The sequence below is a fragment of the Sphaeramia orbicularis genome, chromosome 18 (assembly GCF_902148855.1).
Source record: "Sphaeramia orbicularis chromosome 18, fSphaOr1.1, whole genome shotgun sequence".
NCBI classification, from domain to species: domain Eukaryota; kingdom Metazoa; phylum Chordata; class Actinopteri; order Kurtiformes; family Apogonidae; genus Sphaeramia; species Sphaeramia orbicularis.
Window position 1 is genome coordinate 16430706 of NC_043974.1, and position 15190 is coordinate 16445895.

General features: G+C 37.5%; 1 protein-coding gene across 1 annotated transcript in view; it reads left to right on the plus strand.

Annotated features, from left to right (window-relative positions):
- adam19a (ADAM metallopeptidase domain 19a) overlaps positions 1–15190 on the plus strand; it is a 438676-nt gene that overhangs the window by 67717 nt on the left and 355769 nt on the right. The window contains exon 2 of the mRNA XM_030162481.1: positions 1048–1127. Within this exon, the coding sequence (XP_030018341.1) occupies positions 1048–1127 (80 nt within the window). The remainder of the gene's footprint in view (positions 1–1047; positions 1128–15190) is intronic.

Genomic DNA, 15190 nt, shown 5'->3' on the forward strand with positions numbered 1-15190 from the left:
TGGTGAATCAACGTTGTAGAAGATGACAGTGTTTCCACGGTAACTACGGAGCCTCTGAACGTCCAAAGATGACATACTGTATTTTACACTAATTATTTACATTTTCATGGAGTTAAAAAAATGTCCAGCTGAGTGGACTTTTTTTTAACTCCATGAAAAACAGGTTCATAAAAAAACTTTTAATTGCATAGTTTTTTTCATGCCTAAAGAGGAATAAAATCCCTCAAGAACAAAAAATTGACTAAGGTTCTCATAATTCATGCATGAAAGGGTTAATATTTTTCTATTGTTTGATTTTTATTTGTGTATTGTTTATTATTATTATTATTATTATTATTATTATTATTATTATTTTTGTTCCATATGTTTTGTATTATGTCTGTGTCTGAAATAAACTAACCTAACCTTAAATATTCCATTTGCAAAGTGTCGTGTCTTTACAGTGTAGTTTTTTTTTTGTCCACAGACTCAGCCTGTCACTAAAATTATCCATTATTTTTGGCATTCAATAAAGGACATTAATGATATGCTTATTGTGTTTCTCTTCTCACAGGAAATTAATTTTAAGTGTCATTTCCTAACTGCTGCTTAAATGTTATTGTGAGAACAGACGTTGGTATGCATGTGTTCCAGGTTCCCACTGATCTCGGTCGGAGGTTCACACTCCGCTAACACTTATTAGCATGAGAGGTGTCAGGAATTACTGCTCCTACTCTACAGCTCTATTCACTAACAGGTCTAAGTAACAGGTCTCCCAGGAAGACGAATCTTATATCTCAATGAGACCTTTCTGGCAAAATGAAGGATACGTTAACAAAAAAAAAAAAAAAAAAATAGCAAAGAAATCAATGGCAGTGGAAATAAGCTGAGTGCATGCTCACAGTTCCTATAATAACAATCATCCACACACAATAATAGGTTGCACTTGTACTGGTGATGCTAATGCTCCGTATTCTTTTTCTCTCTTCTTTCTTGTCAGTATTGATCGCCCGTACAACTATAAAAGTGTTCTCATATCCTGCTAATGTGCTGTTCTGTCTGCTCCAGGGCTGAGGAGAGGCCGGACGGTGACGGCGCAGTGGCGTTTCCAAGGCCGAACCAGGAGAGACGCCGGCATATCGACACAGGTCAGAGATCCATCAGCCTTTGATTCAGCAAAAGTGGAGCTAAACAAAGCATCTTAACAACTAGTAAAGCAAACGGAGAGCGCAGACTTCCGCCAAGGCTGCCCCCCCCCCACCTCCCGATCACCACTAAAATTGAATCATTTGTTCTTTGTGCCAGTATCAACATTTCCTGAAAATTTCATCAAAATCCTTCCATAACTTTTTGAGTTATCCTGCTAATAGACAGACAAACAAACAAAAAAATCTATCAAATTAAGTCAAAGAAATGAGTTTTTGTCATTTGAGCAACATGCAAAATTCTTAAATCATTAAACTGGCATTTTTTTTTTTTTATTGATTTATTTCAAATATGGATATGATACAAGCATCCTGATTGCTACTAACTGACTTCTTTGCATAACAAAATATAGAAATGAAAATTCAAGGAAGCATAAAATAATGATACACGCAAATACATTTGCATTTGAATATATTTCTTGCACAGCAAATTAAAACCTGTTTTTACTGTAATATACTAATTGTGAATGTTTCTCCAGACATTATACAGGGTGGGGAAGCAAAATTTACAATGAACATTTAGTTGTTTTTTCTCAGTAGGCACTACATCAGTTGTTTTGAAACCAAACATATATTGATGTCATAATCATACCTAACACTATTATCCATACCTTTTCAGAAACTTTTGCCCATATGAGTAATCAGGAAAGCAAACGTCAAAGAGTGTGTGATTTGCTGAATGCACTCGTCACACCAAAGGAGATTTCAAAAATAGTTGGAGTGTCCATAAAGACTGTTTATAATGGAAAGAAGAGAATGACTATGAGCAAAACTATTACGAGAAAGTCTGGAAGATACTATTAAAGAAGAATGGGAGAAGTTGTCACCCGAATATTTGAGGAACACTTGCGCAAGTTTCAGGAAGTGTGTGAAGGCAGTTATGAGAAAGAAGGAGGACACATAGAATAAAAACATTTTCTATGATGTAAATTTTCTTGTGGCAACTAAATTCTCATGACTTTCAGTAAACTAATTGGTCATACACTGTCTTTCAATCCCTGCCTCAAAATATTGTAAATTTTGCTTCCCCACCCTGTAAGTGGTATTGGATCAAAAATAACTGACTTTTTTTGGTCAATATTACACATAAACAACTTATAGTAATTATTTTGAGCCATGTTTTATCATGAGCTCAATCAGACAGAAAATCCTACTATATAATGCACATTCTGTGTCCGATCGATTGATGTTGCAGCACATGAGGGCGTTTGTGTGGATTTTCCTCAGCCGTCACAGGCCCGATTGCCGCCAAACTCGCCAAATGAATAGAAACATTACCTGAGTATCTATTAGGCGCAATTTTATGTCCATATTCTAATGTTGCGAGGCATGCTGGGTGATTTTAGACTCTCTCTACTTTGAATTCTTCATCCCTGCCGCCATACTCCATTTTCGGAAGTGGTTATGCTGCCGTTTATGAAATTTCTACTGCTAGCAGACGATGCTACAATGTGAAAGCTGCAGTTCACTACTGCTGTATGAATTTAATCATTCTTGACAGGCCAAACAAATACATGCTCTTCCCTTCATGCCTCACATGTTGGCTCAAATTATTACTTGCACAATGCATGATTAAATGGTAATTTACAAATGGATAGTGGTGGCAGACAAGTTCTACTTATGCTATCGTACAATGGTGCCACGGGTACAATACCGCTAGTTAACATAACTGATGTCATGTGTCATCCATAACACTGATGAAAAATGTAACTTATATCAACAACATATGGCCTTTTTTCTTATATTTGTGAATACTGACATCGTAGACCTTGAGTCGCTCTATGTGGAGAGAAATATTTTGTCGGGATGTACATGTGCATAAAGTAGACACATCTATATACAGTATATAACAATGAAAATAATAATATAAGCTAAAATATGTCTCGACTGCTGACTTTTTTGTGCTTTCACTGCAACAAACCAAAAAGCAAGCTTAGGTTTTTTTTGCTTGACATCATCCCTTCTGTGGCTGAAATAATTCCATGCAGCTGGTGGTTGTGTTGCACATTCCTTTTCACTCCTTTTATTCTATTTCTCGCTCATTTTCAGCTCGTGTTCGAGTTCATTTGCACGTTGCAGTGATGATACTGAGAGGAAGTATGTTGTGAATCCCTGACCTGTATGCCAAAGTCTATCTCATAATGAAACCAATTACTGCATCTCTTAGAATCTGTACGGTAGCTTGAATTTTAATCTTTACTATTGACCTTCACAAGATGGTTGGTTTTAAACCCACCTTTGCCTCGGTGTGGTTTTATGGATGAATGAAGGACGTCTGGCCTTGCATTCTCCTGTGCTTGTATCCTGAGGGGACGCTTGACTCTGCCGTGTTGTTATTGATATAGAGGCTTTTTACTGCCCTGGTTTCCAGCCCACAGAACGCCTCTTCCTCCACAGCCTCCTCACTCGTCCACGTGCACACACAGGTAGGAGGATGCACACATTTAAGACCGTGTGCCCTTTAGAAAAATGATGAGGAGTAAAGGAGCACCTCACCACTGCTGCTAATTCACCTGCAGTCAAAAGAGTCCGTTTTACCTTAGCACAGCAAATCGCCAAAAAAAAAAAGATTAACAGCACATTTAAAATAGACTGGCTAATTTATAAAACTGTCCTTAAAAAGCTCCGTGTCAGGCAGAGCATAGCCGTACACTATGAATGATGGGAGGTTGCATCAGCAGTGAAGTGTGGTGAAATCTGTAGAGTGATCAGGTTTTAGATGTATGCTAAAGAGATTAAATGGCTCAGAAATGCAAAGTAACCAGTGAACAGTTGGTGGAAAGTTAAAGGGAGCAAGAAACCTACACTGAACATCCCCCATCGCACAGCTGAGTTGTTTAAAGCTGATTTATACTAATATATTCAGGACAAAATGCCTAATTAAACAATAACTTCAACATTTCTGTAAATAAGTGTGTGGATTTCCAGCTATTTTAGTCACTACAAAGTAATGTAACATCGATTCATTTTAGAAGAAATAAGAACTGAAAAGTCCTGAGAACATAAATGTAATCCAGACTAAGGCTCCCTACATTCTAAAAAACTGAGAAATTTATTTGTTGTCTCAAGGCTGCAAAAACAAGAACAAAGTTCATTCTGGCTGAGACATTTCATTCTTCACGAGACACTCAAGTACTGACTCATGTTTTTTTTTTTTTTTTGGCTTTTCCACAGTAACCACGCCCACTTTAAATACCTGACTAGAGATGTAATGATATGAAAATTTCACATCACGGTTATTGTGACCAAAATTATCATGGTTATCATTATTATCATGGTATTGTTGAAATTGTGCTCAAAATGCTCAAAAAGTACTGACAGACACACTGAAATAATATAACCAAGTTGTTTTTGGAAAAAAAAACAAACAAATAAAATAATAGGCACAATGTACCTTCTGTTGGCAGAAACATTCAAATATTAACCCTTAATGGTCTGAGCCTATTTTGGCCATTTTTCAGTACTTTTGATTTTGCCTTTATATACTATATAAACAAATGTTTACTCTACCCATGTTTGATATCTTTTTTTTTCAGCACAACATCATTTATATCATCTACCTATTTTTCTTTTTCACTTTAACCTACTATATCAACAAAAAAGGACAAAAAACACACAAAAATATAAAATCCGATTTGAAAAATGTATATGTATTTATGTATATGTAATTTGTTGCATAAATAACACAACGATGCTTAACGAACCTTTTTAAAGACTTTAAAAGTGAATATTGGTTCCAAATATTAGGTATATACAATTAAAATGGTAATAAATTAAAACTATACTCAAATATTTGACACAAAAGCATAGCTTTACATGTTTTTTTTCCCCTAAAAGTGTGGTAATCAAACACGGTTATCATGATAATTAGAATTTAGACGGTAATACTAACCATCTGCAATTTTACCACGATTTATCGTTATACCGGTAATCGTTATATCCCTACACCTGACCAAATGCGCAATAGTTCTTGCACACTGCACGAGAAGAAAGTTCTGTGTTCTCTCAGAGTATGCGGCAGGCTTTAATCTCAACTCAACTTCACAACTGTCAAACATTTACAAGTTCTTCAATATAGCTTGAATTAACACTAAAATGCGTTGGTTTCAACAGCACAACAATGTTGAACTTGATAAACTCTGATGGCATTTTAAAGATAAGCTACAGATAAGAGAATTTGCCCGACGTGTCTGTAAACACCAACATTTTAGTAACTTTGATTTAATTATGTATTGTGTCAGTAACTTTACATATTATAATTACAGTGATTTTTTTTTAAATTATACAGTACATTTGCAAGAAGAAAAACAGATATTTTGGCCAAACATCAATATCAGCATATAACATTGTGATATCACCGATGGCAGAGGCAGAAACACTATTGTCCGTAAAGTTGGAATAAAATAATTTTACCTCTTCTTATGACATTATTGTGACAATATGTTTTATTGTTGATAGATAAAGTATATCTGAGACTCAGTATGTAATCATCGCATGTGATCAAAGGCACTTACTTATGTGTATAAATAGGAATAAAAACAAGAACGTCTCAGAAAACAAAAAAAAAAAATCCAACTTTTTGTTCAACACTGTATTTATTTGTCATTTTATAGTAGAGGTTTTTTCATAAACTTGTGTGATTGAATCCATACTCATTCAAACATAAGATAATGGTAGTCATTAAAAACTGCACAAATTGTAGATGAATTTAAAAAAAAAAAAGCCACACACAACAAACAAATATAAAATAAGTGTTGTGATGTTCTGCAGGTTCAGGTTGAAGATAATGAAGTCATTTAAGGAAGATAAACTCATAAATTGAATCTGTCTTTCAAGACGAGAATCACAATTTCAATTATATGTGTGTAAATGAGGTATTTCATTGAGTTTAATTGTACGGTATACATATAGATCCATTCACCAAATAGCACTTTAATTGCTGTGTTGTAATGTTTTTAGCTCAAGGTTTTCCTTCAGACTTTTACTAAACACATGCAAGGTTCCACATGTCGTCTCCAGTTTTTCTAATAGATTTTTCAGTTTTTAAACTCTTGTGTGATCTGTGGAGTTTCCTTGTATTGACACAACTGTTGATGTCTGTTAGGGATGTGCATGAATGAGTAAGGATGGTCGAATTTTTGTTTTTATTTTTGGATGGGGGTGGGAAGAAATTTAGGTTTTACTTAATAGAGATGTGGAAGTAATGTTTATGGTACTAGGCGTATATAATAGCTGTGTGATGCGGTTATGCCCCAGCCCAGGGGTTCACCAGGGCGAACATAATATGCTCACTTTTGTCCCCTCCCAGCTCCCAAGCACACACGTCAGTCAAAACTAAAATTCACAATATTTATTATATTTTTTAAACAACTAAAGAAGGGCTGGGGGAGGACACGGCTAAAACAACAAACAAAATATCTTCTTTACAGTTCAAACTAACTTACCTAATCAAAAATAAATGCACAATTTTTTTTTTTTTTTAATTTTATGTTCTTATCCTGGTTTTTATCCCAGATTGTTTGTTTTTTTTATTTTATCTTTTCTGCTTTTTATTGTGTTTTATTGCATCTTGTTTTTATTTATTTGATCTTATTTATTTTATTCTTTTACTTATCCATGCTGCTATGCAGATGAATGGTGGAACACTGAGCACTTTTTGTCCTGTCTGTAAGTGTGATCAAGTGCCTGTCTTGCATGTTCAATGTATGTGTTGTTGTAATGCCAAGGCAATCACCTAGACTGCAAAAAAATCTACCTACAGGTATAAATAAAGTAACCTTGACCTTGAAATAAAATACAGAAAACTAACCTAACTCCCTAAGCAAAAACAGGAGAAAAACGGAAAAACAAAAGAGCTGACTTCCCCTACCAGAAAAGGATCAATTTACAAAAACTATTTACAACTGTATACAAACTCGAATTAACACAATCACACACAGGCTGGCAGTCAGGGTTGGACGCTGGCAGGAGGCAAAAGAGAGGACGAACTGAAGCTCCAGGACCATTTTTAAAGGGGCCGGGCAATCATGCTCCACCAGTCAGCTTCCTGTAACACAAACGGATACAAAAAGGGCACAGCACACCTACAGGACGGGAGGGAACACACACACTATCCAGAAAACATATACATACACAGATAAATGGACAAATTATGACCCAGGGTCATAACAGATGCTGACGTAAATGGTCAAACAAATTAGTTGTGTTCCTCTGGTTGTACACGTGTTTCAATATCATCCTTCTTGTAGCTGAAATAATTCCAGATAATTGACGTTGCTTTTCTTTTTGGCACCAAGTCTTCATTTTCGTTGTGACGCACCGCCCTCAGCGGTGCTAGTAATTTATGTTTGTTGGTTTGGTTCATTTCCTTTTTTTATTTTGGTGAGGGGTTCTGTTCATTTGTGTGCACTGTGTCTGTTTTGTCTGTGTCCTCCGTGATTCCCTCATTGTCTTCACCTGGGGCTCATTATCCCTCTTCCCTTTCTACACCCTCCTCTCCTCGTGTCTGTTGTCAGTGCGTCTTTCATGCTATGGCAAGTCAAGAACTCCCTCGACCTTCTCCTGTTCCTCTGTGCTGTGTTGATTCGCTTTGTAAGTTTTTATATTCCACATTTGTGAAGAACTTTTTGTTAGATTTTTAGATACCTCAATTTGAGAAGATTTTTGTGTTAATTTTTGATACCATGTTTGTTAAGACCTTTTTGTTACCTTTTTGATACCACGTTTGTGAAGATATTTTTGTTTGATTTTTTGATACCTCGTTTGAGAAGATTTTTGTGTTTATTTTTTTTATTCCAAAGTTGTGAAGAGATTTTGTTCCTTAATTAATTTAGAGTAAACAAATACTCAAACTAAGTTGCTCTGTGTCAGTCTCGTGCATTTGGGTCTAAGCCTTATGATTTCGTAACATTCGTAGCTTTTCTGTTGTTCGTTGCTCATTTTTCAATGTTGTTACCAGCGACTCACTCCATGTGCAGGGGGCGTGGTCTGCTTCGGCACACTGATTAACAACGATCGTGATTGGTGGATTACTGTGTGCAGTGTGTGTCAGGTACCCAGGTTGAACTTACAGGGGTTGGACAAAATAATGGAAACACCTTCACCTCAAGATGATAATGCCCCAATCCATACAGCTAGAATTGTTAAAGAATGGCATGAGGAACATTCTAATGAAGTTGAGCATCTCGTATGGCCGGCACAGTCCCCAGACCTCAACATTATTGAGCATTTATGGTCAGTTTTAGAGATTCAAGTAAGACGTCGATTTCCACCGCCATCGTCTCTAAAAGAGTTGGAGGGTATTCTAACTGAAGAATGGCTTAAAATTCCTTTGGAAACAATTCACAAGTTGTATGAATCAATACCTCGGAGAACTGAGGCTGTAATTGCCGCAAAAGGCGGACCTACACCATATTAAATTATATTTTGTTGATTTTTTTAAGGTGTTTCCATTATTTTGTCCAACCCCTGTAGGTGAAAACACGTCGAGTTCATTTGCCTCCTATGTTGCAGGACCTGCGATGTGACTATTGTGCACAGATACATTGCAATGACGATGCTCAAATGATATATTGTGCAGCTTTACTGTAAATAACACTTGGTCTTGTTCATTCATAAAAAAAGAAGCACTCCAGACTTTTCCATTTGTCACCACAAACTGAATAAAAGTATAAAGTCTTCCAACATATCTCTGTGGACGAGCAGTTAAAACACTTGAGACAAATTGGCGGCAGATGTACAGATCAGTCGGATAACTGGTTGGACAGCTTGTATTCAGGGCTGAAGAACTGACAACTTGTTATGTCAGTGATATCTGTTATTGTTGACATGCTTTTGGCCGGACTTGTCCAGTTAACCATGGAAATGTGGCTCAGCGCCTTGCTGTACAGATGTCCCGTCTTGGCTTGGTCTGATGGTCGCTTTGGCAAGAAAAGAGCAGCCGGGGCGGGTTTAGAGGGGGGCGAGAGGGAAACAGGGAGGAGAGCCAAAGCTGAAGGCTTCACAGAGCGGCCATCAGTCTTATCGAGAAGCTGCAGTCAACAAGAAAACAAAAAGCAAAACTCAGTTCACACAGAAAAACTGGACTGTCACTGATTTAATCATGAGCGACAAAAACACTTGGCTTACAGTTAGTCTTGTTTTTACAGTTTTGATCTTTTGTTGAAGTTTTGTACAACTTTTTTTTAGTGGAGTTGCGGTTCTCCCCAACATCTTCAATGACATTTGGAGATTGGGTAATGCTGCTTCATACAGCTTAATGTCAGCGTGCACAGGAATGCCACACAAGGATTAAGCAGATTTATGAAAATATTCAGTTGGACTAGGTGAACACAGAAAGATTTTCTCCAAGCTGGCAGATGTCTGAGATTTGGCAGAGAACTTCAGGTTGGAAGTTTCATGAAGTACTTATTGTAGATGGTCACAAAAGCAGTCTTGCAGTGGAATAAATAAGACATTTTAGGTATGTGATTTTCAGACTGGGTTCTAATATACTGTACTTTCCAGACTGTTGGCCACACCTGACTATAAGCCGCACCCACCTGTCTCCAACGTCTCTTTCATGCAGCAGCTCTATTTCCTTTTTTTGACAGCCGGATCAATCGTTAGCCTGGAAAGCATAAATAAGCTTAGGGCTGGGCAATATGGAAAAAAATCATATCACGATTATTTTTTCATATCAGACAATATCGATATGTATCACAATATAAATCAAGTAACTGCTTTTGTTGACCTTTAATTTTCCGTTACTCCAAAGTAGGGATGGGAATCGAGAACCGGTTCTTTTTGAGAACTGGATCCCAGTAGCTCGATTCCTTGGAATCGTTTGCCTGCCTGCGTAACGATTCTGCTTATTGATTCCGCCTTCGTTGCCAGAGGTGGGTAATCCCAGCTCCACAGAGTAAAAGTCCTGCCATGTATTGGTTCTACCTGTTCACTTAACACAGGTGATTCCACTCATTATCCCTTCATCTACCTGGAAGAGGAGTTTGGCTCATGAAAATGGGCTGGTTCAGTGAGTGGTTGGAACAAATACATGGCAGGACTTTTACTCTATGGAGCTGGGATTACCCATCTCTGTTCGTTGCGCATGTGCGATGATGTCACGCATATGCTGCTTTGTTTTGGTCAGAACGTAGCCAACATGGTGTTGAAGCAGAAACGGTCTAAAAAGATGACATCAGGTCCACTGGAACACACTGTAAGCCCGGAATTTGTATTTATTAAAATGCTTTAATTACAATGCACTTAAAATATTTAAGTTTTATGATGTGACTATAAATGTTAAGTATATCCTACTAATTTGTAGACATAGTTGAAAGTATGAAAAAGTTTAAGTTGAATGGAATTAAATCACTAAGTTTTAGTCAGGACCATCATAAAACTTAAATCATTTAAGTGCATTGTAATTAAAGCATTTTAGTAAATACAGATTCCAGGCTTACAGTGCACCTTTTTATCTTCGCATTGCATTGTGGGTATTGGGCATGTTGTTGAAAATGTGTTATTTTTATGTGTAGTGGTTCAGCGGGGTTGTGGTGTTGGTGTTAAGTCGGATTTAATGTGTGTATAGCAGTGTTTATTGGCCTTTTTGTGTTTGTTTTTGTATTTTTGCAGAGCTGCACCATGAGTCAGAGCCATAGGAAGAACAATGGCTTTACTGTTCATCTAGGATTGCTGTTGTATAATGGAAATCTTAATGTTTGTCAAATTAAAAGCACTTCCTGTACTTATAAATGACTTTGAGTTAACTTCAATTCATGCTTCAATATATGAAGTTGAATAATTTCAAAACTATTTTGGTCAGGAATAGGATTTTGAGTTTGATTATCTTAAAAAAAGTTGTCTAATCAATGATAAATTAATCTGGCTGCAATTGAGAAAATTAATCAGTGTAACCTAAAATGCTGAGTTGAATGGTTGGATAGTGGGGTTGATTTTACAACAGATTTAAAGTACAAATAACTTGTCTTTTAGTGTTTTCTACTTAATAGTTTAAGTTCAATATTTTTAGCATTAAAGTTGAACCTACTTAAACCAATTGATTAGTTGATCATTACTCAGATCATTTAAGTGCAATCACTTGCCTCAAATTTTTTTGAGTAAACTCTACTTATCCGGGCTTACAGTGCACTTGCAAAGCTTCCATGTCTTCAAAAGGGTGGAATCCCTCCAATATGCGCAAACATTTGTCCACAACATGTGATTCATTTACAGGAATATCATGTATTTGATTTGCTACTTAGCGGCGCTAGTGAATGTAGCAGCAGAGTGAACGCCGGGCCCAGTTCCAGTTCCGGTGCGGGCGACGAACATCGTACCCCCTCAAATACAAGTTTCTGAAGGTAGGGGAAAGGAAATGAGGTGCACAACAATGGGTTGACGAGCTGAGCCGAGTTGAACTGGTTCCACTGGTTTGACACCTGTGAGCTAAATAGCTGGTTAAACTGAATTGCACATAGGTGTGAATATAAGAACGATTGGTTGTTCGTCTCTACTTGTTAGCCCTGCGATGAACTGGCGACACCCCGTCTTCACCCATAGGTAGCTGGGATAGGCTCCAGCACCCCCATGACCTTCTTGAAGATAAAGCGGTTCTGAAGATGAATGAATGAATGAAGCAGGACTCTGCATTGGGGTTGGAAATCTTACTGTAATAAATGTTGGCACAGTGTCATGAATATTACCTTCTCTGCAGTGCCTTATGCTCGGAACAGATTGAGAAGCCATGAGCTGCACAACATGTGAACAACTGTTGTTAAAAAAAAGAAATAATTAAAATTATAATAATATTAATGAAAACCAAGTCTTTCTAGTTCCATCACTGCGCAGATTGAGGTCAGTGTCACTGTCAATGTTTTTCCACAATAATCTGTTGAAGTCTGGCAAAAGGAAAGTTCTTAGTATAAGGCAAGTACTTCATAAAATATTTGTGGCATTGTAAATATTTTGTCGCTAAAAGTACTAATCTACTGCATGTGGAGAGATTTCTGATTTTTTTCCGTTAGAGAGGAGGAGATGTCCTTTGAGATAACCCTACTGAACCTTTTTATGTGGAAAAATAAACTAGATTACTACGTAATGCAGAGTATTTCTATTGTGTTTTATGACACATCAGGGGGGATCTTTGAAGAACAGACCCAGGATTTGGGACAGCTGAACAATTTACGGAGCCTGTTGTGATCTGGTTTGAGCTTTGATAAGTGTGACTTAGAAATATGAGTCCAATCCAAAGACTGAAAGTGGACTTGAGGGGAACAGGGGACATACCGTGCCTAGCAGATACACTTTAGAAATGAACAATAATAGTATATTCTGAAATTTTAAATGTGGTCATGGAGCTTTTTTGTGGAAAAAGCACAGTAAACTCAAATTAATATTCACTGTAGAATATTTTCTGCACAACGACTGGAAGGTGGTGTTCCTGGGTGACCTTCATTACATATCATTGCCTGTTTTGTTCAGTCTTTTGATTCTCTTTCCTCAAAAACGGTTTAGTTTGAGTTGAAAAATCTGGCCTAAACACTTGATTTTGTCATCAGTGATATGTTTTAATAATCAAAGTTATTTCAAGAATTGCAGCTGATAACCTAGTTTCTTTCTGTTTTCCTTTTGAGCCAATAGTTTTAAGAATTCTGCCACTTTCAAGTCTTCAGACTGGTTGGATCTGTGGTTTGAAGCATAAATTGAGACAGATTTCACAATAGCGGTGTGTTTAGGGTTTGTCAGACCAAACTCATCCCCTGGCTGATGATGTGCTGACAGCTTAGGGCCGGCTCCCCTGCTGGCGCCGTGTAATTGACGGTGATCACTTGAGGCATCCGACTGTCTCTTTTGCATCTTAATGCTGATGACAATGGCAAAGTGGAGCCCTACTGAGAAACATAACCGTGCAGAATGATTCACACGCATGCATTCATCTGCATACCGGAGTCCTGGCGCTAACAGCATGCTAACGAGTGGATATTGATGCTCGGCCGGCCGCTGTCAGCATTTGAGGAAATGAAGACGGTTAGCATCGCTGCAGGAGAGTTCAATGGGATTAGAAAGCAATGAGAATGCAAGGTGAGATGATAAAGGTGGCTGGTGACCCATTTCTGAGACTTCACCTTTTATATGACGTGAAGAATTTTGACAGCTACATGGCAGCGTTGTGTCCTCCCTCTGGCTGCTTGTATCACACAGGCCTTTTTTTTTTTTGAAGACAGGCTGGATTTCAAGTTCATTCAAGCTATTTCATGCATCACAGATATGAAGCTAAGGATCATTAGGTCTGTTTTTTTTACTTGTAGGTCAAAATATGACCTAGACTAAACAGTCCCAGAGGAACGGTTGAGGTTAAATGCTTGAGTATACTCAGAACATCTGAAGAGCACGAGTATTCCTGGCTGTTCTGAATGGTTGCACTTAAAGGTGTGGTGAACAGCAGACCATCACTGTCTCCTACGCTGAACTACGAAATGATACAGACCTATTATTATGCATCTTTTATTGCAATAAACACCATTGCAGTAAGTGTTTATACTTCCCTTAGGGTTCTTTTTTTTTAGTTTATTATCTATGCTTACAACATACCTCAGAGTGAGTTTTTGCTCAATTTTTTTTTTTACACAGATTTTTTTTCATCATTATAATTGTTCTAAATGTTCGACATTAGATTTCTGAAATGTTTGTCATATTCTGACTATTATGTCCTGTAAGCTGTAGGTGTGATTAAAACTACAGGAAAATATGCAAACTGCACATCCCTCTCCAGGAGCTCTCACTGCTCTGTCCTAAACATACATCGACTGAGTTATGCTGCTTTGGAAAAATTAGGCCAAAATATCGCAGTTAGGCGAGCTGCTATGTTGCCTCTGCAACAAACCACAGAGGAAATGAGATGTGATTATTCATTACAGTTGTTTTAAGTGAGTATTCAACATAACACCTTATCTCAATGAAAGGTGGATTTCCACAAAAAAGCTACTTATTATGTAAGTGTTTAAAGTTATATGCTTGGCTGTTTTTTTTTTTTTTTTGTGTGTTTTTTTTTCTTCAGTATTTCGAACAATAAAAATACCTATGTTACTTCCATACCTTCCCAGTTGTAACATACTGTATGTTTCCAACTATATGTTCATGCATGTGTAGTAAAATGACTGCATCAGACAATGACCGTGACCTTCCAGTTATGGGCTGGATCTTGCTAATTGCATTCCGAGAAAAAAATAAAAATCCTGTGAAAGATATGACAGAGTCATTAAGTGTGCATCTGTTGTGGTAGCGCTCACCTTCCGTCATACGCAGCAGGAGCTGCTCAGTGTCAGAGGTTTCATCTGTCACCATTTGTTGTAGCTTCTGTACTCCGTCTCCAGTACGTCCTTCAATTATTTGTCGGGGAAGTTCAAAGGCTCCGTGCGGCCTCTGTCCTCCTCCACATTGTTTTTTATCCTCTCAGTGCTCGGCATGTCTCTTTACCTACCCAGCGTCTCTGCTTTGTGTCTCCCTAGTGATTAGATTATCTCTCACCTCGCCTCCACACAGGAGATGGCAATGACATTCACCCTGGCAAGATTAGGGAGTGCACACACATGGATCCATGTCTGTTGTGTGAGTGGTTGTCTACAGTAGCCTTTAATATAGAGAAGCCTTTGCATGCATATCACAGTAACACTGAAATACTCACCAGGAGTCATCTGATAAGGCTGTACATTAAAACCCAGAAAATTGACATTCTATTAAAAAAAAGACACATTTTTCAGTGTAATGACAGTTTTTAGTCTCAGTAGGAATGTGCTGTGAAAATATGAATTTCCCTAAACATCTTTCTGGACAAATTTATGTTTGTTTATGTCATTAAAGAATTTAGTAACTTAAAATATCAAATTAATTACTTTGCTGAAGACATGCACACAGCACTGAGTTTGCCTTCCAAGCATTTTTCTTTCCATGAATAAGCAAATATAAACAGAGCTGCCACATCTGCAGGGCGGAGTGTCACCGAGTCACAGTGGTGGTGATCAAAG